Source organism: Echinococcus granulosus (genome assembly GCF_000524195.1).
Source record: "Echinococcus granulosus chromosome Unknown EG_S00109, whole genome shotgun sequence".
NCBI lineage: Eukaryota > Metazoa > Platyhelminthes > Cestoda > Cyclophyllidea > Taeniidae > Echinococcus > Echinococcus granulosus.
The window spans coordinates 151,786-179,073 of NW_020170489.1; the positions used below are offsets into that span (position 1 = coordinate 151,786).

The following is a 27,288-nucleotide window of genomic DNA, read 5'->3' on the forward strand; positions in this document are numbered from 1 at the left end:
TAGTGACGAGATAAGTACGTAGATAAGAAGGGAGGTGTGTAGGTAGGAGGGTGACTGTGTAGGTAGGTAGTCTGGTCGGTCGGTCGGTCGCTCGGTCGGTCGGCAGGCTGACATTTGAACATCCAATTAGGGTCAAAATTATCAATCAAAATATTCTCTTAATGGGAAAAGCTAGATGATCTAAGTAGATAATAATAAAATTGACTAGGTTCCCACCAAATTAGTATTCTAACGATTTTCCTTCTTACACTATAATACTAGAATAGAGGACCTAACATCTCCTAGTCAGTCTCATTTTTAGCCTATTAAATGCCCCGTTAAGTTGTTGCTATGCCGACGTCCTGATGCTCGAGCTGCCATTGGCAGATGCTCCCCCACGTGACTGCATCAGCGTGCGCACGCGCGCCCTGGCGTGCACGCACTCGCACAGGCGAGTCTCCTCCACTGGCATCATCCGATCCCACGACGCGAGGCATGAACTACGCCACGTGTTACCACAGTAACACTGATGCAGATCAGCCTGTTTACTTCACCACCAATTGCTCTCTCGATTTGGTGATGGCTCCCACACAAAGTGTGCGCGTGCACGATTCTTTTGAGGTGCAATTTGCATGCCCAAATGATACTGCGGCCACTAGAGCCTCGGCATTTGCCCGTGCCTCAGGCCTTCAGGCTAACGCAGTCAACGACGCTGCTGAGAGATGTGAGTTCTCGGTTTCTTGTTTTATTTATCACTTAACTGCAGTTGGCGGGTTTCAAGGACGCCTGAATTTGTTGCTATCTAACGGTTGAATCGGCCTTGGAGAGACGATTATAAGGCTTTTAGGTCTAGGATAAGCTTTTTTATCAGAACATGGAAAGGCATTGGAGATTGGCAGCTCAGTTAGTGTGAGCAGAGTCTGTGTTTTATTTAACAGTCTCAAAGCTGCTTCCTCCGGTAGCTCTCCACTATTGAACACCATATTAGTAAACGTTCAACCAGTCTCCTGTTTTCACGACTTTTGGCGCCCAAAGTCCTTTTTTCTTGATGCAGGATCCTGTGGATCCGACCGTTTTACAATAGAAACCTGTCAAAACTTTTAGAATTTCAATCCGAGTCTTCTAATGTTGCACCATGAAGGGGAAATGTGTAGGACTCATTCCACTTCATTGTCATCCATCCATCCAAGGATAAAATCACTGCTAGTGGAGTCCTACATTGCAGACGTGGCGACCGAATGCCAGGAGACCTAAGAGCCGGGAATGGTAAGCAGTGGGTTGCCAAAGCAACCATCGCTTTTGGCTGAACGAGTAGTCTCAGTTTTCGGGTCGTGGGGAGAGAGATAGGATAGAGTTAGCTACAATTAGCCTTGATAATATCAGCAACCAACCTGCCACCCAGATAGCATTCGATTTGGTCAAACCTGAGTATCCACCTCATTGGTCGGTGCGCGGTCTGCTAGAGCCAGTTGCAACCTTTCCCTTTCTGTACCTTTAACAACAGCGGAAGTCATAAAGCTCTTCCGGCGACAATTGACACCTGAGTACAAGGTCATGTGGAAGTGGTTTAATTAATCGCTTTTGAGAGTTAAGTAAATATATGGGTGTCCATTACTCGATTCTTCTTGATGTACTTAAAATTGAATTCAACAGGTTACCCCTTACTCAATAAGTGATATCGAATCTTGTCAAGCCACTTGACTATGCTCTCCAAACTCCCCACGCTCGAGTTCTCATTTCATTAGGAAGTGTGGGTGAGGAAGGCTTAAAGTGGCCTTAAATATGCTCTCTTAAATTATTCCAACTACCGCGGGCCAATGATGATACCTTTTAGCATTCGACCTTACTGGACATTAATGATCCCTAGTTTGACCCCTAATCTTTCCCCAAGCAGCCATGGTCAAGCAATCTCGACCCGGCTCCGGGTCGCTTCAGTGGTGAGCTTTGCAGTATGCTGACTGAGGTTTTGCACTGCGTTGTCTTGTAAAAAGAAAACCTTCTCTCGATTGTTTTACCAGTCCTCGCTGTCTCTTACACCTATTTCTGCCGTTCAAGTGGGGTGAAGAGAGTAGGTCGATGTTAGCCATAATTTTTGACCTTCACCAAGTGAACAATGCACAAACCACTAGGTGATGAAGTGCCGCCTTTCTTAGAAGTTGAATTAACAAGCCATATTTCAATGCATATTAGTCAGCAGGCTGTCAAAAAATCCCGCGTTTACACAACCCAACATGGAGGAAAGGAAGAAATAGATGATTCTTGAAAATATATCTCTTCACCTGCCATTTACTCAGCTTCCACGAATTATCCATCAACGGCGTCGAAGATGATTGTCCGTCCTTAACATCTCCGTCTTGAACCACCCACCCAATGCGAACAGGTAATAACTCGGTCAAGAACACCTTGTCCAATGGAATGGGATGCATCCCTCTACCATCCATCTTCCAGGTGGCGCGTTCTACTGCTTCAACTCATTCGCATGTTTCTGCAACTATGAGACCACTTTGGAAGACTAAGTATGATCTAATTCACGGCTATTCAAAGCAGCTGCATAATGACATGGAGCACAGTGAAGAGGAGACTGAGGCACGCCTATGCCATCGCATGCATATAAAAAAGGCCACTAAAGAGTTCCCACAAATTTTATCAAATCATGGCAGCTAGATCCGTCAATAATCGTGTAAAACTTTAAACGAAAAAAATTATTTTTTATTTTTTCTTCATATTTCGCGACTTTTACGATATCATATCCTTTGAACTGCACCTTTACTGTTACGGAAGAGTTCGGATTCATCAGGCAGTTTTTTGGGAGGGTGAGAAAACTTGTGGAGTTTGAGGCACAAAAGATGGCAAACTGGTGGTTCATCATATCGAGAAGCCCTCTGCACTTTGACAATTTTGATAACGTTCATCATTTATTTTCTTTTTTTGTCGAAGAGGACTCCTTGCGGATTATTAAGCTTTCCACGGTGGACCCATTTTGCATACTACTTAATTCAGAAAGTTTACCTTAGAGTAAAATCCCTCTAAAAGGTGGCTGGCTAGTTTTTCGACCTGAGGTCATTTCCCCTACTTTCCATTCGGTTGTCATTTGTTGAGGTCCCCCAATGAATCGCCTTTTCTTTAGAAATCTTCAGTTGAATGTCCATTTCGACGGCTTTGTATGCTATGCCTGCATAATATAGTCAGATGCCAAGTCCTTGATGTCGTTTGGAGTCATTTGGCCGATGAGTCAGTCTTGCCCTAATAACTGCCTGCTTCTTCTGTAGGCACCTGTCCGACACTTTAGACACCAGACATTGTGCGACCAAAAAGTGGAGCGTTGCAGGGCCAGTGGTAACCGCTGGAAATTCGCAAGATTGTGTTTAAAGACGCATAAATGAGTTCAACCTTTTTTTTATTTCTAAGTTGTTTTCGTGACTTAATGAGCCGCTACAAGACGTTGACATGGTTAGTCATTCATTTTGGGCGATATTGTGGCCGTGAGGGCGGTACCCCACATGGGCGTATCTAGTGGAAAGAAGGCGTTGTCCATGATAATCACCGACCATCCCGATCTGCCACTGGGAGCTCGATTACCTACGCGCTGACTTCATATGATTACATAGGCCCTAAAACAGCACAAGAATGCAGATAAGTGTCCATTGTCTACTGAATCGCGTCCCATGTGGGTAATTAGGAGGTGATCACTACTTGGCGAAATTGGAGTGAGAGAATAAAGAGGATGAGAAATGAGGCGGAATAGGGTAGTACCTCCACTCCTGCCGTTCTAATGTACAAACCTTCCAACAAAGAAGTTTTTATCAGCTGGCTGACCGGCTGCAAAAAGACCATTTGTTCACTTGGTAAAAAAGAAGACTAAGAAGTCCCAACAGCTACTGTTATGCTTTAACTGAGGCGCTCCTTGTTGCTGACCTTCATAGCGAGGCACTTTAACGTCTTACGGTTTAGCTGAATCACTTGACTGCTGATCAACAGATCGGGATGGAGATTTATATCTTGACCTTTCGCACCACGTCTCACTGTTCTGTCATAAAGAATTCGGAAAAAAAATAAATTATCCATCTGCAATTACTTCCCATCCAAATTATTTAATCAAGCAAATATTTGGCGCATTCACTTCATTGGATTTAAAGTACCAGTCGTAAAGGAAGTTAGAGTGCCGACGCCCTTTTGGAATGAGTCAGTTCTACTCTGTAGTAAAAGATGTTCTCTTCTTAGTCCTTCTACACCGATTAGCTACTTTCAGGCGTTTTTATTTTTCCTCTTTTGGGTAGCAGAAGGTAAGTATGAAGGTAAAACAAAATCTGCTTCTTACATTTCTTGGCCAAACTGTGAGTCATGCTATTCGTCACTTTATGCACCAATGTGAAAATCCCACATTCGAAATGAATGATTCACCTCAAAAATTCAAAGTGACCAGTCTAGCTGATGGGCTTAAAATTGGTTCAATGATTAGTGATCGCGAAGAGGACAAAGGTATTCATTCAACCAATCGGGACGCTCAGCCGATGAAGACCTTTATAATCAGGCCAATCAGGAGGGGCTTTTTAAGATGAGAATAACCAAATCCACAAAAAAATAGTTGCTGCCAATGGTTAGTATGGATTATTTTTCCCTCATATCCACCTGATGAGAGGAGTTAAGGAATAAGTAGTAGTTTTTTGATGGGTGCAAAAAGAAAGACAAAAGCTCCCCAAGTGTTATTTAATTGGTAACTTTAAGATCACTGTAAATTGCGATGCCACTTTCCCCTAAGTAACACATTTGTGACCCTACATGATAGACCAGACATATTTTCTCCTAGCCATTTAAGCATGTGCGCTGACGGTTGCGTGATTGGATGTCAGGTTGCCTAATCACGAGGCTTTAGAAAGACATGTCACGCAACCCCATACCCAATTATTACTCCTAGACTAATCTTCATTCATTCATTCCGCCCTTCCTAAGACTTCACTTCCAACCGCCTAACCTTACCAAGTCTGGAAACTCGTCGCATTGCCCGACAACAAATCAGCGAATCCGCCTGTGAACGATATACCCGCGTGATTGATCAATTGAGTGCTCAACAAAGTGACCGCCAGGGGAGCCAGTCTCCGCACTCACGCCACCACAGTCCACCGTCTAGACTCCTCTCCTCCTTCAGAACCCATATTGATCCCAATCCTAAGCTCTCAAGGCTGGAACACTGCCAAACTACTCTTGAGTCAATGGAAGAAATGACCCCAGAACAGAAAATCTCAACTAAAAGGGGTGAGTTTAAGTTAAATTTGACCTGTAATCCCCAAGACTCAAGACTTAGGTGTCGAAAGTGGCAATTTAATGTGTTTGACATCAATCAAAACAATTTATTTTATTTGTCAGGGGAACAGGACTATGTACAGAAAAAGACATTCACAAATTGGATGAACACCTATCTCATCAAGGTAGACAAAAAATATACCTATTTATTAGCGCAAATTACTTCAGGCCAACCCGCCAATCAAAGTAAATGATCTGTTTGAGGAGATTCGAGATGGTGTGGTGCTTATTCGACTGCTGGAGATTCTCTCAAGGGAGACTCTGGTAAGGTCGCTTTCAATCTCCTTTTCTTACCTCATGTAGCCAGTCAATATAACTGCGGATATGAAACCGGCTCATTGTTTAAGCAATGCGAAGACCGCACTTGACTTCTTGGGTACTAAAAAAGTAGGTTTCTCTTCAGCCGGCGCATTAATTATCGTCCTAGATTAGGCTTGTGAATATCAACCCCGTGGATATTGTGGATGGAAGACCAAAAATTGTCCTCGGCCTGATTTGGATCATTATTCTCTACTTCCAGGTAACAGAATGACTTGCTTATGTTCATGTCCTCCACAATTAGATTGAAGAACAGGAGGAAATGTTGTTGGAGCTTTTGGGCATACCAAAGACCGGAAACAGAAGCAAGATCACGGCAAAGCAGGCTCTAACAACGTGGGTACAGAATGCTTTCAGCGAGTGAGTTCAATACATTCTCCTGTTCAAAGCAAGGTGGGCCTTTAGCAGGGTTATTCATTCGCCAGGGCTAAAAAGGAATGTCTTTTAATTGTATAGACGCATTGAGCGATTCAGGTAAGAAAAGATCATGCCCACCTTGCTCCTACACTGCAATAATAAAAGCTACTATTGCACGCCTAAATCGTGAACCATTTAGGCAGAAAACGTCAATCCCAGTTTTGTCCCTTTTTAGGAAATTCAACATTGATATCAAAGACTTTGGACCCAGTTGGCGAGATGGCGTGGCGTTCAACGCAATCGTCCACAGCATAGATCCCAGGCTGGTGGATATGCGAGAGGTGGAGCGAGGAAGTAATCGAGAAAACCTTCACCGAGCGTTCACAGTGGCTGAGGAGAAGTTGGGTATCCCAAAAATTTTGGATCCTGAAGGTGGGTAAATCCACTTTTCTGTAAGGCTACATCTAATTGGGTGGTTTAAAAATTTGCTGATTATTGATTGGTTGAAAATCACCGTGTTCCTTTTTTCCTTGGCTTGTAGATGTGGACGTCGAAAAACCTGATGAAAAGTCAATTATGACCTATGTGGCACAATTTTATAAGGCTTATCCGGAAACAGGAAAAGCTAAAACTCTGGTACGTTGAAATTTGGCCAGTGACTGTTAGCGTGATGGGCCAATGTGGCAAGGCGGACACCAGTGAACAGCAATTAGATAATATAAGTAATGAGTAATCAGAAAACTTTTGGTGACAGTAAGGCTTGTCTTCTTTTTTTCTCACCTCCATTTTTGCGTTGGTGCAGTGTAGTGTGCATTGTTTGGTGTCGTTCGCTGCAACGACTAATTGTAGGTTGCGGGAATTTGAAAAGTGTCTTCTAGGCTGGGATCAGAGGTAGTCAACTCTACAAATCGAATTTAGCTTGGTGTTGAAATTGCAAGAGCTTCTTGTGAAATGTGTTGAATAGTATTTTGAAAGGGTATGGCAGCAGAACATCCCGCTCCTGTTGTAATCTGCAAACTTCCTTTTCATCCAGTAAACTTCTTGGTTTTTTCCAGGCTATCCACTCGCTTATAAGGCAAGCACCATTTCATCACCAAAAAACTTGTCTATCGTTGTGCATGTAGTGGACTGTAGAGGCAAGTGTTTAACTTTTGAAGGCCAGTCGACGAGGGGCCTTTGCTGTCTACCCTAAACAACCCGCTATAACGCAAGAATGAGGAAGAAAAAGTTCCTATTTAAAAATCAGTTAAGACTTGCCATTCAGTGAAGAAATGTACACCATAGAATGATAAGAAGAAGGAGGAGATACTTTCGCCTTAGTTTTGCTTTATATACCTCCAACGGATTAACAACTCCTCTCGACATTTGGTAATTATATGCAAAAGATGGTAGACAGGTGAGCAATGGAAGAGAGGTAAAGACGGAGATGACTCTGATTCGGTGTTTTGCTCCCGAGATCGAGGCATTTTAAAGATCTGAATTTTCCAGCACTCTTGCCCTTGTTGGGAGAAAAAATTTCAATGTGTATTTGGTCGCCTTGTGGACCTGAAAGCTTAAAAGATCGCATTCTGCGATAGGTGTACGAAAGAGGCTTTTGGTGAACAGATTTTGTTAAAATTAGGGAATGAACTTATGATTTCGGAATCCACCTTCTCTTGCAATTGAGTACACATTGCTCAAAAGGTTGTAAGTAGATTTTAGGTGGCAATCGGACTACCAGTTTAGATAGAAATGTAGTGGCTGTTCTTTGGGTTTAATGCAGTCGAAATACCGATTAGGTGAAGGCATTACATTTTATTGCAGCCTCGATAGTCACCACTTAAATGGTATTCGCCTTCCATACTAGTATGTAAGAACAGCTAGGTATGGCTTTTAGGCCACTTTACTGAACTGAGGTGCAAACTGTGTGGAGTGAAGGACCTGTGAGGTTAAACACAGAGCTGAGTGGAATACTAAATCACTACACTTTTATTCTTCCGGAGGCCATGTGATTCTATGCTTAATTTTTTGATCGTCTAGACTTCCGATGAGCAGGAACAGCGACAATTCACGGAATTCCTTGACACCCTACAAGAGGCAGAAAGTCGCATCACTGAGTCTATTCAAATGAATGAGGACTTTAAGACGGCCTATTCGGTGAGTTACAAGTCATGTGTACATTCGCCATTAAGTCAATAAGATAGCATTGGAGAAATAAAGAAAATCCTTTCCTGATGTCAATTCCCATCTCTCTTGATCAGCAAGCAATCGGTAAAACTCAAAAGTGGCGGTTTGACAGGAGTGGACATCGAGTTGGTCCTTCTGTAATGAGTTTCTACAGATTCGGCTATTTGCCGTAGATGTCTTCCTTTTGAAAGAAAAACATCCACCGTAAGGCCTTACCGCCAGTCGGAAGTGCAAATTAACCCTCAAACAGACTTCACCACATTCTGAGCCTGTACTGTGGCCTCCAAATGCATCAGCTTAAAGGCAATCATCAAGGCTCTGAGAAGACCGTCAGTAATAACCCCAGAGGATACTTTCCAAATCTTTTTTTCAAGCACCGACTCTCTTAGTGCCTTTAGGGAGAGCCACTGATAAATTCATTGTTTACCATTAAAAAAATAGTTATTTAATTTGCTTTATCGAGTTTACGTAGGACACTTAAAATGAAAAGTAATGTTTGGTTAACCTAAGCGAGTCTTGAGACCGATTAATATTTGTAGCTTAGTTCAAATGGTATAGATGGCTGTAAAATGGAAAAGTGTAAAAAAAAGTGCATTCTTGCACCAAAAATGGTGTAAAAAGAAGATCTGTACACCGTAGGCACCGATTTACTGCCGTCGGCAAGTGAGCTCACACCGAGTTGTCCGTGGCTGAAGGAATTGGAATGGTCATAAGTGAAGGAAGAAAGAACCCTTAGAACTTATTTGCGAAACCGGAAAAGCGCTCAGTTAATTTCCAAACGCTTGCACTATTTTTGGCCAAAAAGGTGGTAATTATAGGTGATAGGTAGGTGTATACGTGGGAAGTCAAAATCACCACGGTACACCTAGAAACCCTCCCTCTTAGTTCATCGTTTCCATCTTTCAAGGACTCATTCATGATGTCAAAAGTAAAGTACTTCGAAAATAGGCTAACTTCTTCCCTTTGACACTGAAAAGCGCATAAAAGGCCAAACCACCCTGCCATTTCTTAGTACTAATAGTCGTTTCTTAACTCAGTCTTTCCACACGCATTGCAAGCCACTTCTTGTCTGTGTGCAGGTCTACATAACCACAGTGGAGCTAATTGAGAAGTACTCTAAATTCGTTGACCTCCTACAACAAAAGGCTGACGACTGCATTCTAGTCGGTGGACAATACAGTCCACGTTCCGGTCTGGACGCCTTCAATCACTTCGAGGAACGTTTGAAGGAGTGGCGATGGTGGCTATTGGAGCGACTTCCAGGCGACCTTCGACAAAGCGGACGATGGATGGTTTTAGTGGAACAATGGATGGAGCAGGTGGACATTGGATGGAGTCAGGATGAGGAAGATGGTATTCCACTACCAGGCAATGAGGAGACGATCCATAAATTGATGGAAGAACAGACTGTGAGTTATGCTGCATTTGTAAAAGTCATTTATTTCCGGTCATCAGCGGGTTTGATGGTGAACAGGATACCTTGCACAACACTCCACTTCATTTCATGCTCGTGCGCAAGCCCCATCACTGTTGTCTGGCGTCTTGGTGAGGGGTGTCTAAACTCCCCTGAGAACGTCGTTTATGTCAACCAGCAAAGAAATGGCATCCGTCACTCAGGGCTGTCACTCATATGTCTACCTTGGTCTGGGTTTATAGCCAGGCACTCTCCGCAACAGCCAGTTGTCAGCTTTATTATTCCACACCCTCATCGCGCTCTCAAACCGTAGTTGCAAAATGACAAAGGCTTCAAAAGAGGAATCTCTGTTGACGATACTAGGGGTAAGAGGTGTGTGCACAAGCCTGCTACTCGGTGTGATGGGATACTAAAGACCGCGCTCACCATTCCCTATATTTGTATCATTCCAAATGGTCTTAATCTACCAGTCAGTGTTAGTGATATTGGCCAGTTGGGAAAGACTGAATGAGAGCACAGTAATGAGGTGCCAAAATGGACTTTCTGAAGTATTTTTGCTGTGGCTGAAGTCATCCTTTTTTCCATTCTTCTTACTGACTGTTTTTCGCCTTTCTTGTATTTTAGAAGATATTTGGACCTGAAGTTGACAACGCCGTAACGGAGGCCACCCGACTCAAAAAGTTCTTAGCAAAGTCAGACCTGGACGAATCGGTTGCGGAAAAGCTGGAGGAAACTATGGAAGAGGTTATGAACAAGGTGGATGGATATGTAGTGGTATTGGGAGCCTCTGGTTGTTACAGAAGTGTCCTCAATGCAATGCAAGAGTCGAACCTTGGAGAATTGATTGAAGAGTGGGCAGAGCTGATTTCAGGAAATCGGCAGAATGAAACCCTGGCCTTGGTGATCAGTGCTCATGAGGCATTCATGGTGAGGTGTTTGAAGGAGCGTGCCTCTGGGCGACTCCTTGACTATTATCTTCCATAGACCACTTCTGAGTGGAAAGTAATGAACTCCAAATAGGAATGGGAAACCATTTCATGGTTTAAATCCACGACAAGAATTTATATCTTCTTACCTTCCAAGCGTCACTTGATGGGTTATTCTCAACCTCTTTAAGCTCGAAGAGATATTTGTCACCTTTACTCATAGGGCGTTTGAACACAGGTGGGACTCACATCCCCTTTTGTTCCCAGTCAAGACACTTCTAAAATTTATCGTAGTTAGTATATATTTAATGTGCTTTACCTGCCCCTTCTGTAGTAAGTTTTTTGTGGTTCTGCTCAGCTTCACTTGAGATTTCCCTTCTGATGATAACGAGCGGATCCATCCAGATGTCATACTCTACTATTCCGACATCGAAGTACCTCTTTAGTTATCCCTAAAGGCCCTGTAAGATAGTCTAGTCTGAAAGTGACTAGAAACCGGTGACATCAAAGTGACATGAACAGAGGCTCACCTTTCTCTCCTCGAGTATGACTAGATTCGAATACCGGCCTTTTGACTACTTCTAGCCCTGGGAGGAAAAATTCGCGCTTTCTGGAGCCAACCCGAGTCCAGTGAGTGACTTAACCAACAGGTTGAAGAGTGTAGTGCAATTAGAGCAATCAGCTCGACCTCTCCCACTTGGTGCGACCTCCGAGGTGATTGGTTACTGGCTTCAGCGCACTGCGGATGCATTTCACCCTGCCTCGCTGGACGACATCTCGCTAAGGGAGCTGGGTCAACGTCTAGAGGAGCGGATTCAGGCCTGGAAAACCTATGAGACTAAGCTCAACGAGGCTGTGGTAATATTATGATTAATTTGCTCGTGATATTTTGAATAAATCTGGGACTTTTGGAGCCGCCTAAGGACAAGAGCAATCTGCAAGGTGCCTTTAGAGTGGAGAGGATGATCAATGCAACTAGACTGCCTTATAGGGCTTCTATCCTTTCATTGTAAGTGTGTGTGTCGTTAATCATTACACTCCCACTTCCCTATTGAAAGCGTGTAATGATGCAAAGCAGATGAATCTGCCCTTCCTGTCGAGGCTACAGAATAGGAACCGCTTTCGACATAAGCATTCCTAGCAAACGTATTTAAGGTAGTTGAATATCTTGCTTCGACTGTATGTGCCATCTTCATACTAGGATGAGAGCCTTCCATAGGTAACAGCGGGTTCGATGCTGAACAAGACAACTTGTTCAGTACCACATATCATTCCGCACCTGTGTGCATGTCCTACGACTGCTATCTGACATCTTGATGAAAGGTGGCTATCGCGTGTGTCGACCAATGGTGAAAGGACATTTGCTACTCTGTATTGCGCCTCTGAAGCCAAGAATCCGACACTCACGACTGAAATTCTTTTACATTAAGGCACAAATGGAGGAGGTATATAGACACCTGAAGAGTGACCACGTAGGCAGCAAGAAGGTGAATCTAGAAGTTATCGAAGAGATGCTTCAAGAGGCAGAGACGGCAGCCGGAGCATTGGGAACACAAACTCAACTCAGTTCGGTGGCCATCTCACTCCGACAGCTTGAAGAATTGAAAGTAATGGTGAGTGAAAAATGTCTATATTTCCTTTTCTCTTAATGGGAATTTGGTGTACTAGCCTTGGAATTTGTGTGCTGTGGTTACTAAGCTACGGATGCCAAATAAACACTAAACATGTGTGCACTCGGGCATTTTCATGCTGGTTTATTCAAATTAGCCGTTTAGTTTAACCTTGAACCCGCAACATTGACAGTTTTGTGGAAAAAAATCCATGCTAGAAAGATTTCTTCTTTCAAAAATTTCATTATACATTCCTACTTTTTTTCTAGATTGAAGAAAAGGCTCGAGAAGAGGAGCTTTTAAGAGAGGCAGTGGAAAAGAGAGTTCAAAAAGTTTTAACCTCTATTTCAAATTGGAATGGCAGAGCTGAAGCCATCCTTACTGATCCAGAACAGATGCCTAGCAAGTTGGATACGAAGATAACCGCTATCCAAGAACTTATGGCTGAAACAGATTCAGTGAGTTGCAATTATAGTGAAGACCGAGTCCTTCTAACCACCGGCTTAAGATATAGGGAATAAGCACTACCCGTAACATCAAATAAAGATGCGAATTTCTGCTCGACAGCTTGTCGAAAACAAAGTTTCTGCACCAGCACCAGTTGGTTTTATTAAAGGACAAATACGTTGCTTTTGGGCATTGAGACATTAATACGTTCACAGCCGAAGTCACGCATATGTGACGTCCAAATGGTCACACCAAAGCGCAGAAATTCGTGACGCGTTTTATTTAAGTAGCAGTATTTGCTGCCTTTTCCAGAAGTCGACTTAATTTTGGACCTATCTGCTCTCCTTAAAATAGTTAGAAGATCTGCTTCAAAGCATTGAGCAGACAAAGTCAGGGACACTTGCCGATGCACAAGTTGAAGAGATGGATGCGGTGGCCATGGAGTTCTTTCAGCAACAACGGACTCTATCAGCCCAGATGAAGAACTTGGAGCAAATATTGGCTAAGAGCGATGAGATTGAAAACCTTCTAACACAACTGGAAGGCGAAATTCAAGCGCCGTCTAAGGTACTCAAAGGTCCCAGTTATGTATAAGATGCTTAGGTGAAGTCACTCTGGAAGTTCAGCGCCGCTGATAGGTGACTTGGCTAGGCAGTGATGTGATTGTCGTGCTTTTAAAATATCACAACGCCCAAGACATCTCTGGGGATGTTGTTCTTTTGTATACCAGAGTAAATGAGATTTTGGATGCTTGTGGTAGGCAACAGTGGGAACTGATCGGTATCGTATGAAATAAAAAGCCATTCCACAGATACAGAACTCAAGTCACCTCCAAAGTTATTATCAAAAACGTAAGGCTAAAGAGCTGGAAGAGAAGTGGCAAAATCGGCATAAAGAGAGGGCTTCACACCATCAAATTGAGAGGTATTTACAAGCGTCCGAATCCTTTTTTGTCTCTCTTTCAGAATTTTGAAGAATTGGAAGCCACCTTCAACAACGGCCTCCCTAAACTCACTGCTTTAATCAGTGACTTGGAAAATTTGATTCGGTCAGCTCCAGTGAAGACATATGTTCAAGATCTCACATTTGATGAATCTAAGGAGCGAAAAGCAGAACTTGCTGATGCCTGGAAGGTCAGAAGTTGGCCCTTTATTCCTAGTTTGTGTTCGTATTCGATAATTAAGTAGAAGAAATGCATCTTTATTGGTTAGTTTGCATTAAGCCACGATGCAGTTAGGCTTTACGACTTAGCTTATGATGGAAAACAGCCTTGCAAATTCGTGACGCCTCTAAAATTGGAAGTCGTCACCTCTCTGCAGACGTTGAAGACAAACCATCGGATGAAAGTTCAAGGGAAGCAAGATCTAGAGGAGGCGTTTAACGTAGTTGATGCGCTGATAATTGAAATGGCAAGATACTTCGATGCAATTGAATCAGATCTTGCCTCCGTCAATGTGGATCTGGTCAAGCGCGGTATGGCGATGTTTCAGGTGAAATCAGACTAGTTTTATTTGACCAGTGAGATTATCAAGGCACCCTCTTACAGTTTTGTGCAATGCTTTGCAGGATTTGGAGCAAACTCTTGATGAGAGGTTGCCCAAGGACATGGACTACCTTCGAGATGTTCGAGAAGCTATTCACCAACTTATTCCAGGACATTTGGAAAGGGTGCAACTGATTGGAAAACTTGAAAATAAGGTGAGTCTCATCTTATGGTCTGGAGTTCTAATTCAATCGAAGAGAAAGACCACGTTGTCTCCTTTCAAGGTGACAGACGTTGAACAACGATATGAAGATCTTCTCCAGCGAAAAGCTGCGATTGAAGAGGAATCTAAAAAAGCCTTAGCACGACTTCAGGGTTTCAAAGAATTCACCGAGGTCTTGCAGAACGTTGTTGGAAAGGCGAAGGCGAAGCTTTTGGCCCTTGAAAATGGACCAAGGGTATCTGGTAAATCCGCTCAGAAGGATCTTGAAGCGATAAACTCATGGTACTCCGACTGCAATGTAAGGCAACGAGGGTTTTTGTCTTCTCAAAATAGTTGTGAGTTCATACAATAACTTGACTTTTTGTCTCAGGATCTTATCAATATGATCAACGCTTGTCAAAATGAGTCCATAGGGCTACAAACTCTTCTTGATGATCCGGACTTCAATGCACCCTCTGGATGCGTAGAAATACAGCAAGAGCATATAGAACTCTGTGAAAAAATAAATGTAAGCTCCAAAGTTACTTATTTGTTGGTCATGTTAATCAAACTGGTTAAATTGGATTCTTCAGGTTTCTAGTTGTTGAGATGACACTTTGTACCGCTTGCAATGTGATTAGTTATGCTTTAGCCCTACAGCTGCTTGACATATTGGCCATTTAAAATATATAATAATTTTCAAACTCAGTAATTCCAATTTATTTGCAAATGATAGTAAACAAATTTAAAGTCTTGTCAATAACGTGTATTGCTGTAACCCGTTCCAAACTATTTGATAATAGATTTGCTACTGGTAAGTGTTAAGTAACAAGTTGTATGGCTTAGGCGAGCTATAGCAGGTGAGAGGGTTTTGTAACGAAGCCCTTTTCAGAAAAAAGGGTGCTTTGTTTTGGGTAGGTTGATCTCTTTTATGCCAAATTCAGCTGGGTAACTAACTTACATACTATAAGACTGGGAAATCCTGCAAAGAAGGGTAACAGAATATCAAATTTTGTATGTCTTCTGTATTTTAGGACCTTTTTACACGAGCAAACGCCTTCAAAACTGACTTCATTTTGTTCAAAGACCATGAAAAAACAGTGGAACTGTCTCTTCAGGAGATCAAGTCGTCCACTAGTAAACCACCCGGGGGAAGTCGTCACAGCCTTATAGCCTCCTCCACCATCGATTTATCCAGACGTGCAGAGGAGATTGAAAATCAACTCCAGGTTAAAGCAAGAACCACAGAGGTGCTCCAAGAAATGCAAGCCTGTGTTGATCGGATTTCTGCCACTAGTCTATCCACTGCTAATGTTCGACTTTTTCAAGGAGAGCTGGATGAGTTGAAGAAGAGAGTGGAGCTAGCATTTACAGCGCTTTTATCAGAACATGGTGAGGTATGCCAAAATAAATTCTTGGGAAAAAGGAGTAATGCGTTTACTTTTCATTTTAGGTAACCAGGAGTCTAAAGGCTCAGTCTGAGGTGGAGGACAATCTTCAAAGCTTAGAGGAATGGTTAGCAAAGATGGAAGACCAGGTTAGGCTGTCTTCCATGGAGGCCTCAACGGCTCAAGCTGACCGCCAAATTCTAAAGTCCGAATTCACTCGTCTTACTAGTCTTTTCAAAGAAATATCATCTACTGGATCTCAGCGTATCTCCAGCCTTCTCGCAAAGAGGGAGGAAGTGTCGGATGAGACGACGAGAGAGAGAAAGAGAAGGTTGAAAACACGATATGATGCATTGGTGAAAATTGCTTCACAGGAGCGGGATAGATGCTCTAAAGTACTGACGGCGTGGAATGAGCTAGATTCCAGCGTAAATGCCTGTAATACACTCTTGCATGGTGTTGAGGGCAAGCTTGACAGAGTGGCAGACGACAATGTTGATCAAGAGGTGGATTTGCTAAAGGACGCTCTCCAAAATGCTTCAAGAAGAGGTCTGCAAAACCAAAGGATTCTTGAGGTTATTCCGGTCATTACAAATGTTGACGCAGTTGTTTTTTCAGTTTCTTCTGGTTCATCACACATGTAACTTGATATCCGTCAGTTGTGATTGCACTGAGTTCCATCAAAAAATGGTCAGATTTGACACAGTAAAGCAGCCCACGGCTGTTTTAATTCCTTAAAAAATAAAATCTGCTTTTGGTTTTTGAGTCATGGCAGCTTAACTGAAGTACAGCTTTTGAAGACTGCTGTGGTCGATTTGCTACGAAATCGCCGTTAATTATTGCCTGTATACTAAATATTCTTCTCCTTGCAGGAAGTTGATAGCTCATTGGGAGACGTTGACAAAGCCATTCACCAAATCCAACAATATCAACAACGGAATCTTCCATTGGGCTTGATCTTGACCGAGGTGGAAGACCTACTTGAGCGCAGAATGCAAACCAAACGACGTCACGAGGAATTAAGCTCGGCTTCGCAGAGGAAACGCACCATCTGGACGAAGCTTCAGGATGCTCATAAGACTTTTAACCAGCTAGTGGAACAGGCAAACTCGGACCTCCTTGCCTGTCGTCCAAGCTATCCTGCCAACTTGCATCCTCGCCAGTTAAAGCAGATTTCTGAGGCTGTGGAATCGATTCGACAGAAGGAGGCTGTTTGTGCTAAGTTTGTGGAGGAAATCAAGAATGCCTTTTCAGCTCATGTGGACTCAAAAGTGGCCGAGATGCGCCATTTGTGTGATGAACTTGGTGAAGGTATTGTAAGTTTGCTAGAAATGGAGACTGGAAAAGTCCAAAAGATAAAATCAGACCTTGATGAAGCTTTCTCAGCGCAAGCTAACATTAGCAGAAAAGCTGAGGCACTATGTTCCAGTTTCACTCGTGTTCGAAACGTTCTGGAAACAACCAACTCAAAAATGGATGAATTGTTGAAATTTAAGACTTCTAGAAGCCCTGAAGATGTTTTCAATGGATTGAAAGGTCTTGCAGACTGCCTTGACCAAGAAGAACGGGATGCATTAAGCAACGTTACCACTGATGTGGAGGAACTCCAAAAGGCCTTTCATGTACCCCGTCAAGTTCCGCAATTTCTCTGCAAGCTCCCCGACTCTCTTCAAGAGTGCTTTAGTGAGACGTCTAAACGTCTGGCAAAGGTTAGCTCAGATGCCAGCGCTAAGGTGACAGAGTTGGAAGATCTTTATTTTTGTCTGCAGAAAGCCGTTTCTGATCTGGAGACAGACGTTGACAAGATTGTTGGGCTTCTGGAAGAGTGTGAAGAGGTGAGTTCACCCACCGAACTCCCTACTCTCCAGGCCAAGCTCAAAGAATGTGAAGGCAGTTATAATTCTTCGGTGAGTAAGCTCAAACGTGTCATATCTCAGGCCTCAAAAGTCAAGTCAAGTGACAAGCTAACTGATCTCCTTGCGGAGGCCTCGAGACTGCTAACAGAAGGTCAGATTAAACATGATGCTGTGAAGACAAGGCTAAAACAACAGAATGTCCAGTTTGATCAATTCACCAAGAGTGTTTCTGCTGCTTGCGACGCAGTCAATGCAAATATCTCTTCACTTCAACAGAATGTGCATTTTCGACTACCGATTCAAGACATACAGGAACTTAAGGAGCGTTTAAAGTCGATAGAGGTATTAGAGGAGGACTTGGAGGCAGCCGAAGGATCTACCCCTATTGAAGTCTCTGTCTTAAATACAAGCACCATCTTGCCTGGAATTGAGTCAAAGGTTAATCACCTTCTACAGCATACAAGCACATTTTCTGACATATTCGTCGATGATGCACTCAGGCCATTGCAGACAGCCTTGAAGACCTATTCCGGGTGTCTAGACAAGGCCCGTGAATCCCTAGAGGGTGTTATCGAAGCAGCATCAGCTTGGATGGCTAAGTCCAAGGAAGAGATGGAGGAGTTACGAACGGTTTCGGAAGATCTAAAGATCCTAGATTATTGCCCAAGCGTGGATTTTGATAGCTCACCGACAGCTCGTATGGAAGGTCTTCAGAAAGCACGAGATATGGAAAGGTCATGGTTGCCTCAGCAACTTAGACAGGTTGAAAAACTAATTCGAGAAGCTAGCGCCAATATTGCTGCTGGAATAGATCTTGCAAACATTGGGGAGATCCGTGCAAGACTGGAAGAACTTCAAAAATCTACTACTACAGTCAAGACAAACGTCTCTAAAGCGACACTACTGTGGGAGACGCGAGTTTCCGAAGAACGTGAGCTGAAACAACTTTCAGCAATGGCTGAAGCTCTGTGTGAACGATTCCGCAAGGATCTTGATGACATAGAACCTCGTTACCGATTTGTTTCAGCGCTGGAAGAGGAAGAAATGTTGTCTCGTCTGCATTTTCTAAAGGGACAAGTTCCTGTTGGCGATGAATTGTTGGCCAAAATACGCTCGATTGCTAGTTCAGACAATTCAACACTTCCAACCCTGTCTTTTCTTTCAATGTGGGAGAATCTAGCCAAGCATCGTCTAAACGCACTTATCGAGGGTGTGGAAAAGGCTATCTCTGAGAAGACGGGAAAAGAGAAGGAGATTCTGATGCTTCAAGCCTGGCTGGACGAATTCCAACATGTCGTACAACAAGCCACTATTGACGCTCAGAGTTCAAACAATATTGCAGCGCTGAATGACCAACTGAAGCAGCTGAAGTCGCAGATGAGTCAATGGGAGAGTTTGCATTTTGGACCTTATTCTTTGAAACCGGGAGCCAAGGAAAAGCTTACTATCTTAGAAGGTCAAAGAGGCTCTATTCAGAAGCAGCTTGATCAGCTAGAACGTGTAATTCAAGAAAAGGGGAACATTCAAAAAGTTGTTGAAGATCGACTTAAACAAGTCATGTTGGAAGTGGAGGGTTTGTGCGCGGAACTTGAAAGTCGATTTTTCAATGCCTCGCAAATTCAAGAAGCCACAAGTGCTGAAGAAGTGTGCACCAATCTTAGAGGAAGCAGAGAATCTTTGAAGAGCCTCTACGAACCAAAAATTGAAAACGTCTTAGTAAAAGTGTATTCCTTAGAATGTGACGCTGCCAGCTATCCAAGTTTGCTAGGAAGCCTTCAAGCCTGTCGACAGAAGGTGGAGGGGGCGAGGAAGACGTTGCAGATTGTGGATGGAAATCTGTCAAGTCAAATTAATGCCTGGGAGGATGTCCTTTCTACAGCCAAAAAGATTGATAAGTGGATCCATGAAAATGAAACTGAGGGCTTAACGGAAAAACAAGACAACACTGAAGTTGTTGCATTTCCTGTTGAAGCATTCAGTAAGATGGAGTCTCAACGGAATACGAACCGACTGCAGAGCATAGCAGAGCAAAGATGTCTAGAGGTATGCAGCGCTAAAAATCGGCTGGACGCTTCAGCGACTGGGAAGGATCAGTTGAGTCAGTTGCACAGAAAAGCTAATCGAATTACAGAGGATAAAGTAGTGCTGAAGTCCATGTTGGATAATTACGAAGCGAAGGTAAATGAGAAGGTTGATGAGCTTCAATTCAAGTTGCAAGTGGCTGAGGAGGGTCTAAATAGAGTAAAGAAGCTTCAGGTTGCTGTGAATAATCTGGATGCTCTCGTACTCGAATGCAACGAGGCTACATCGACAATGGAGGAGCTAAATCGACTTAGTGAGAGTGCACAAACCCTGCTGGAATCAGAGATAAAGCCTCACGTCCAAGATGACCTTGAATTACGGGTTCAGCTAGCACGAGGACAACGTCTTTTGCAGATCATACAGACTTGGCAGCGAGAAAGACAGGCACAAGACCGACTAGTTGCTTCTGAACGCGAGTCTCTAAAAGTCCTGACCTCCAGCCTTCGAGATTGGTTGCAGCACTGGAACAGAAGTCTTGAGGAAGCTCAAAACACCGCGGATTTGGAATTGGGTATTCAGCTAACTGCCAGTATTCCTTCCAACAAGTTTCGTTGCCTGGACAACGTCAGAGCTCTGCACCAGGATGTACAAACGAAGAAGAGGGAGATTGAAGAGGTGACGGAGAGGCGCGGAACCAGGAGTTTGATGGAAAATGAAGCAGAGGATGCTGAACTGACTTCATTGAGACGAGGAATAGCAGCTGGTGAGCGCAAGGCGAGTCGGTGTGTTTCCGAGCTGACAGAGATGTGCACGCATATAGAACGCCTTCGTGGAAGCCTCGCAAAAACGAAAGAGTGGATTAAAAGCGTGAAAAAACGACTGGAAAGACTTAAAGTGAGTCCAATTTGAGAACACGAAGCTGAATGCTGAGGAGTCAGCTTAAGGTCACAGTTAATCTACTAAAATCAGGGGTGGTTCATGAAGAATTGCAAAGGAAAAAGAAAGTAAAATTTTAGTGGTAAAAATTACTGAATAAGTTCTTTAATTCACCAGAATTTATGCTAATCGCAACTGACTAATGCAGTCTGCAGGTTGTCCCTTAAGGCACTGCAGGATGTTGGAGTCTGGGTAGAATTGCGACAGAAATTTATGAACACCCTGATGAGTTATCAATAGGATGAAATTACCGAAACTCAATGATACTAAGATATGACGGATACACCATTAAGGCCGATTTATTGCCCTCCATGACTTTGAATACCTCTTTTTTCTGCTAGGCACTTCGATCCAGACATGACCCAATCGACATCGGAGAAGATGGTCTTTCCACCGAGGAGATTGAAGCAACAGCATCTGAACTTCGTCAAAATCAAATCCACACTCTTGGTCTTCTACAAGCTTCTATAAATGCTTCAGAAGGTAGCAGTAGCAGCGCCTCTCTCCTTCAAGTAGCTCTCACTGAAGTAGATAAGATGGATCAGGAGATTGATCAAATGTTGACAGCGATTTCGCAGGCAAAAGCCAGCTACGCAAACTATTGTGCGCTGGTGGCAGGACTCGAAAGGTTAATCCGAAATTCCTCCGAAGCTTTGACAACCACTTCGGCTAGGGTTAACGATTTACTGACCACATATCTTGGAAGTGGTGGACGCTTACCAGTTCTCTCCTCCGTAAAAATATCGTCGAGTCGTCTGGCACCACAGGTGGAGAGAATGCGGATAGAATTGGCAAATCTGGACGACCTGGGCTGGGTGGATGGGGTTGATATGCTTGTGCAAGAGCTAAAAGTGCGTTTTACGTTTTAACGGCTCATTAGTAGGGGGCTTTAAAGGAAAAACATTTATTGTTCCAATAACCTACTAATTAACTGCTAGTAGTAGTATCTTTGATTTGTTGTCTGCGTTAGCATTAGCCCTTTGATTATCGTTCGGAGACAAAGCTAAGGTCAAGTTTGATCCCCTTTTGCGACAAAGTAATGCACAGGTAACATATCATCGAATGACAGTAGGTTGTCAATCTTTAGGGTGAACGAGACTGACGACCCAAGTTGGTCAACTAATAAATTTGGCTAAAATGAAAAATATTGGAAAAAATGCGAAGAAGTAGAGTAGGTTAGACATTGGAATAATTGATCGCTAGGTAACTTACAATGAATAAAAGTACAGACAAGTGAGGAAATGAAGGGGTTAGTACTATAGCCACGCACAAATGCAGTTGTCATCGGTAAAGCTTGGCCTTTTGTTAGTTCGTAGAAGCCGACATTAAGATGAACGCGGCTCAGTTTCAATCCATGGTGGATCAATGTGGAGTCCTGCGTCGAGACCATGGCGACGACTCACGAACAGCACAAGTGAATCAGCTCTTCCAACAGAATAATCAACTATTACGCGCTTGTGAGGAGCTGATTGATCATTTCAGCACCGTGGCTGCTCAGTCGGCTAAGTGGAATGTAACTTGTCAGGATTTTGTCGGCTGGATTGACAAGCAGGCTTCCATACTATCCAGACTTAACAATTCACCAACAAACACCGTCCCAACTGAACAGTGTTTGACTGAACTGAAGGTAAGTTTGAAAAGATGACTAGTTTAACAAGAAAATTTAGAAGGTACAGGCAGGGCTAGACTCCAGTGTGGCTAAGCAACAGGCAGTGGCTGATGAGACACAAAAGCTGACAATCACGTTATCCCGAGCAATGCACTCCCTTGATGCTACCTCTGCACTCATTCCAGCGTCTTCTATTCGTGTCTACCCAAGGCATAGCTTCCGGCTGTCAGCGAGTTATCGCTGGCATGACAGTGTTATGTCAGCGGTGGGAGTTTTGGATGACTTAGCGAAGACAATACCTAATGTAAGTTGTCACTTAGCTGGGAAAGGATGCCTACTTAACAAAATTGAGTGACATTTTTAATGGTTGAAGAAAATAGCAGAGTATGAGAAGCTGCTCGTGAAATGGAAGGAGGTAATGGATAGACGGACAGGCCTTGTAAAATGGCTTGACACGGCTGAAGCCAAAGTCAATGAAAGTGTTCAGCTGATCGAAAATCAGGAGGCTACTGAAAGTGGGACAGTTTGGAACCATCAGCTTCACGAAATGCGAGTAGGTTTTGTAATTGGAATCGAATTTAAACACTTTCTTTTAGGCTCTTGATTCAACGGTTTCCGAGAAAAGGATAGAAATGAAAAAAGTGGAAGAAGAGATTTTTCGTTTTTCTTCGCAGACATCTGGTCTCGCCATGACGGATACAGTCAACAGGCTGAATGCTTTCGAAAAGCGTCTCAGAGTAGGTTTCCACTCTAATGGATGAACTCAATTCTAGAACCATTTAAATTTCCTGAACGATATTCAGGAGTTGGCAGACGATTTCAGACGGGTTTCACATGACCTTATGGCCTGGCTACAACGAAGGGAAAGTAGGAATCCACAACCAGATGCAGAGGAAGGCGCTTCGAAGTTGGAACAGTGCCGGAGCATTGTGCAGCAAATGGTTATCAGGGTGAACAGCCAGTCGCATCAAAGGCACTTTCCACGGAAGCTTGGAGATACAAGCAAGTTGCTTCAAGAGCTAAGTGGATGGAAATCTACTGCTTCTACGCTTATTTGTGACGTAGTTCGACAATTCCAGACGCTGGAAGAGCAATTCGGCAAAGCAACTAGTTCAGGAGACGGAGTGAGTGTTAGTTCATTATCTCCAGTTCAAAAAATGCGAGTATTTTCGTTCCTTATACATGTCGCCTCCCCTTTTTCCATCACGTTGAAGTCTGCTCAATGTTCTACAATGGACTGGCCATATTTCTGCCGTCTTGTGCGTCAAATTCAGATCTACTTGGATGAAAACCTCCCTGGTATTCATGGTCTTTTACCGACCCACGGATATGATGATACCGTCAGTAAATTAGCCTTTGCCACGTCGACCCTTGCACGTTTGGAAGACTTCTCCGGTCAGATAAGTGTAACTATGAAATTGTAAGCATTGTGACTTTAAATGACAGTGTAATCTGGAAATCTTATCAACTAAATCCAATAAGTAGATAGATGGATGCATGGATGCGGGGTGGATAAATGGATGGGTGGATGGATGGATGAATGGATGGATACAGGATGGATGGATGGAGACATGAAGAGAAGGGCGAAGAGCTGGGCGAATTAATTTAAGGATATGCAGTCGGTAAACAAAGTCTTTGACAGAGCTTGGAATGACTGGACTCCTCTTATAAGTGGTTGCTAAGATACCGTCTGACCGACCCATAAAAATTAATCTTCCTTATTCTAGACTTAGCACCGACGACTCTGGAGGTTCTCAACAAAGGTCAGATCAAATCGGGCGGATCGTTACCAAATACGATTCTTCTATGTTAATCGTCGTAAGAGAAACGATTATGCGATTGGAGACCGCCATATCCAAGTTGAAGGAATATATAGAAAATCTGCGGCGTCTGCAAGAAGACTGGCGTATATATGTTGCTGATTTGGACAGCTTCCGGAGTTGGCTTTTTCAAAGGGCCCTCTTCAGTAAGCGTGATCGTCAAAGGAGCTCCTTTGAGGTGGGTCTCCAATTATAACCAAAGTTTGCTCTTGCCGCTGCTAGGAAATTAAACAAGAAGGCGAACGGTTGAGGGGTCTTCGGGACACCTTCCGCAGACTCAGTGGAAATCGTCTTCAAGTAGACTCGGAGTTGGAGAAGTTGGACAACGACTACAGAAACCTCCTTTACCGTATGCGCCATCGAGAGGTGAGTGCTTGTTGATTCTCTAAACCATCTTCCCTTAGCCTCCAAGTCCGAGTTCGCACGGGAGTGCTGAACCCGAATCTTTAAGGTATTCCAGGAGTGGAGTTCTGGCAGACCTTCTGCAAACAGTGCAACACATCAAATCGGACGTGGAACAGGCAGACCTTCGGGCCGAGAGAAGGTAGGTACCGCTGTGAAATCACTGCGCTTTTATCTGTCCACCACTCGGAATTACGTCCGCTTGCTTCTTCACCCAGCTATCACAATCTTCACCGCGCATTTCACCGAACAATGCGCCGCTCAAGGTCACAGAACCACTAAGGAAAGATACGAATCAGTGCACCCAGCTCTTTCTCGCATGCATTTACATCATTCATCTTCAAGTAATCCCTTGCCCCTTTCGACCAAATTTAGCCATTTCAAGTGGCTGAGGAATGACCGAGCCTGGAGAACTTCAACAAAAGCCATTCACTGTCATATCTGTGGGTGAGTCATGTGGATGTGCGTACGCAGACCGAGATATTAGCGTTCCCTCCCGCCTCTTACTCTGTCACCTTTCTTTTCAGACGCCTGGACCCTTCCAGAGATGGAGGAGGCCCGTGCAATCCCAGTTTTGAATCACCACCACCTGCGAAATTTAACTCCGATGTGCCAACACAACGGAATGCATAGATGGATGGAGAGAGATGGGTTCCACAAACAATTTTGCATTCACTTTCGACCGGATCGGAGGTGTGTACATCTTCCCACCTACTCACCCAACCATCCACCATTCGCTCCACCAAAGATAGATAAAAACGTTCTTCTTCACACCCCGTAATGGGAGTACACAGAGTTGTCTATCGAAACACTGCTCCTTTGCCCTCTGTTGGATGGGAATCTCGACATCCAGCTTTTATGAGACATCTTTGACAACTAAATTTCTGTTTTAGTAAATCCGTTCTAGGGACTTTCTTTGGTTTGGATGGATGAACGAGTACGGGATAAATGGATGAAACTTCCGAGTGTCCCGATGGGTAGAGCTTTCGGAGGCAACTCCCCTTCACATACCATCAAAAATGGATTACTTCGTCCGCACAGATGCGAAAACACAACTACTCTCAAAGCCGTCTCCACTCGTGGCTGATGGCTCTTAAAGCTGAAAAGCATTTTGATAAACAAAAGCAATCACTTGGCAGGCTCGGGCGTGAGAGATATCGTCTCCTCTCGTCTCGAAAGCGCAAAATCATTTTTCACGCCCGTGGAACAGTGGACGTGATTGAGGCGAAATAGCCGATGGTACGAGGACCCTGTCCCTCTCAACTGATGTTCAACCCCATCGTTTCACGTCCAAATAGATTATCGAACGTTCCTCACAAACGCATGGCTTTTTGGACAGAATCTCCGGTATGATTGCTTCCAATCAATGAATTTTATGCTGTCCTGGGGGGACACTCGAGTTATGAGCGGAAATGAAACCGTATCCAAAAAACAGGAAATTAGTGAGCACTGGTAGGGTCAGTGAAGCTCACCTGGCAAGCCACATTGAGGAGACCAACTCGATGGAACACTGAGGAGGTAGGCAATACAAGTACGCAGCCAAAACTCACAGAGGGAAGAGATTCTTGCCGGTCCATACTCTTGAGTGACATCACCCGACCGAACAGCGGAAACGATCACTAGCACGAACGCAGTCGTCCGGGCCACAAAAGGTGAATATTTCTTCTGGGGCCGTGGAAACCAACCGCCTGCGCGTCATCTACAGTTCGACAGTTGACACCGCAACACAAACCGACCCCGGCACCCGCGAGACCAAAGTCACTTTACTCGTTCAATGTTGGTGTCTAAATTGTCAGCGCTGTGGGATTTGAATGAGGCAATGGCAACGCTAAGGGAAGCACCTCTTACCGTCATTGTCGGACGAAAAAAATTTTAAGCTTGTGAAACTTTGGTGCCTGGTCAAACAACCACCAAAACGCAGAAATATAAGTGTGGATAATTAGTCGACCTCCAGAGCAGCAGATCCGCTTTCAGCAGATGGATAACAAGGATCGCAAAGTAAAGGCAGACTGTCTTCGAGGAGCATCTTGCTGTTTACTCGATGGTTACAGCACATGAACGCTGCGCATGGCTACCTGCCATCGAAAATAACGACGTCAACTGCCGAGAGAGGCTTCGCAGAACTCTAAATAAGTGGAATAATGGAGACAACCGGAAGCCAAGTAGCCACTCGAATTAATCAGAGAAACAGAAATCGGCCCACACCCCGCTGGATAGCATTCGACAGAGGCCAACAAGCTCGTTCAAAAGAAAAAAAGATAAACTACTTCATGTCACGTCAACCTCACCTGTCGGCAGCTCAATTCCCAAAAGATATGCTCCATCGCTGGACTGCCAGAGAACAAAAGAGCACATCTTTAAAAACACTTTGATTAAAACCCTCTCCCGCGTCACTCTTAGGGACTTAAGATTGGGTCAGTAGGGTGGAGGGATTAGAAATGGCCAGAGACGAGTGGGAGAGAGAGGGATGGGTAGGTGGGGGGGTGTACACACGAGTAGACAGACACTACTCCGCCGCAGAGGCGCTGCCAGGGATTTGGGGGCCAATTAGCGGTTGGTCCGAGGCAGTGTTGGCAGCAGCTGCTGCCGCAGCCTGCTCTGCCTCCATCTGGCGTTTGGCCTGCAACTGAGCTACAAACTGCTCCACATCTGCCATCTGCTCCTCTGAGTCGCTCTGACGGTTCGTCAGCGGCGCCAGTGGCGGCGTCTTTATGCGTGCTCGTGAAATGGCTCTAAAAAAACCAGATCCAACGAAAAGGGATGTTCGCCTTAGCCACACAGTTAATCACGCTGGTGACATGTAGCCTAAGCCCCTTTTAAAATTTCCATGGACTAACAATAAAGGTGGTCGATAATAGACCCGTGTTCCTGATGAAGTCTTGAGTTGTTGGAGCCTCAAACCAGTAGCAGCTGTGATGAATTCACTCCGAGAGGGAGACAATATCAATTTTTAGTGATCAAGACGTTACAGAATAAAGGCCGAATCTTCCGAAGTTGAAGAAGAAACCCAATCAACTTTTGGCGAATACCCCGATCTCGAAATCACCTACAT

General features: G+C 44.0%; 2 protein-coding genes across 2 annotated transcripts in view; one reads left to right on the top strand and one right to left on the bottom strand. All coding sequences in view use genetic code 11, as the record gives it.

Moving 5' to 3' along the window:
• Positions 1–366: 366 nt before the first annotated feature.
• EGR_08529 (Nesprin-1) lies at positions 367–24,869 on the top strand (the record flags this gene model as incomplete). Its single annotated transcript, XM_024497778.1, has 36 exons — positions 367–703; positions 4,930–5,232; positions 5,344–5,405; positions 5,449–5,544; positions 5,584–5,667; positions 5,708–5,800; positions 5,843–5,958; positions 6,191–6,387; positions 6,497–6,591; positions 7,975–8,091; positions 9,201–9,530; positions 10,160–10,462; positions 11,047–11,319; positions 11,892–12,074; positions 12,341–12,529; positions 12,873–13,085; positions 13,484–13,651; positions 13,730–14,008; positions 14,085–14,216; positions 14,286–14,522; positions 14,595–14,732; positions 15,238–15,600; positions 15,657–16,166; positions 16,464–20,363; positions 20,747–21,256; positions 21,715–22,032; positions 22,073–22,318; positions 22,388–22,567; positions 22,611–22,751; positions 22,818–23,144; positions 23,229–23,409; positions 23,742–23,799; positions 23,838–24,012; positions 24,057–24,200; positions 24,239–24,378; positions 24,764–24,869. 36 exons carry the CDS (start codon positions 367–369, stop codon positions 24,867–24,869), a joined length of 11,244 nt encoding a protein of 3,747 aa, XP_024347814.1.
• Positions 24,870–25,364: 495 nt separating this feature from the next.
• EGR_08530 (Tetratricopeptide repeat protein) overlaps positions 25,365–27,288 on the bottom strand; it is a gene marked incomplete at both ends in the record, with an annotated part of 10,405 nt that continues 8,481 nt past the window's right edge. The window contains 2 exons of the mRNA XM_024497779.1: positions 25,365–25,407; positions 26,747–26,968. Coding sequence (XP_024347815.1) covers positions 25,365–25,407; positions 26,747–26,968 — 265 coding nt within the window. The remainder of the gene's footprint in view (positions 25,408–26,746; positions 26,969–27,288) is intronic.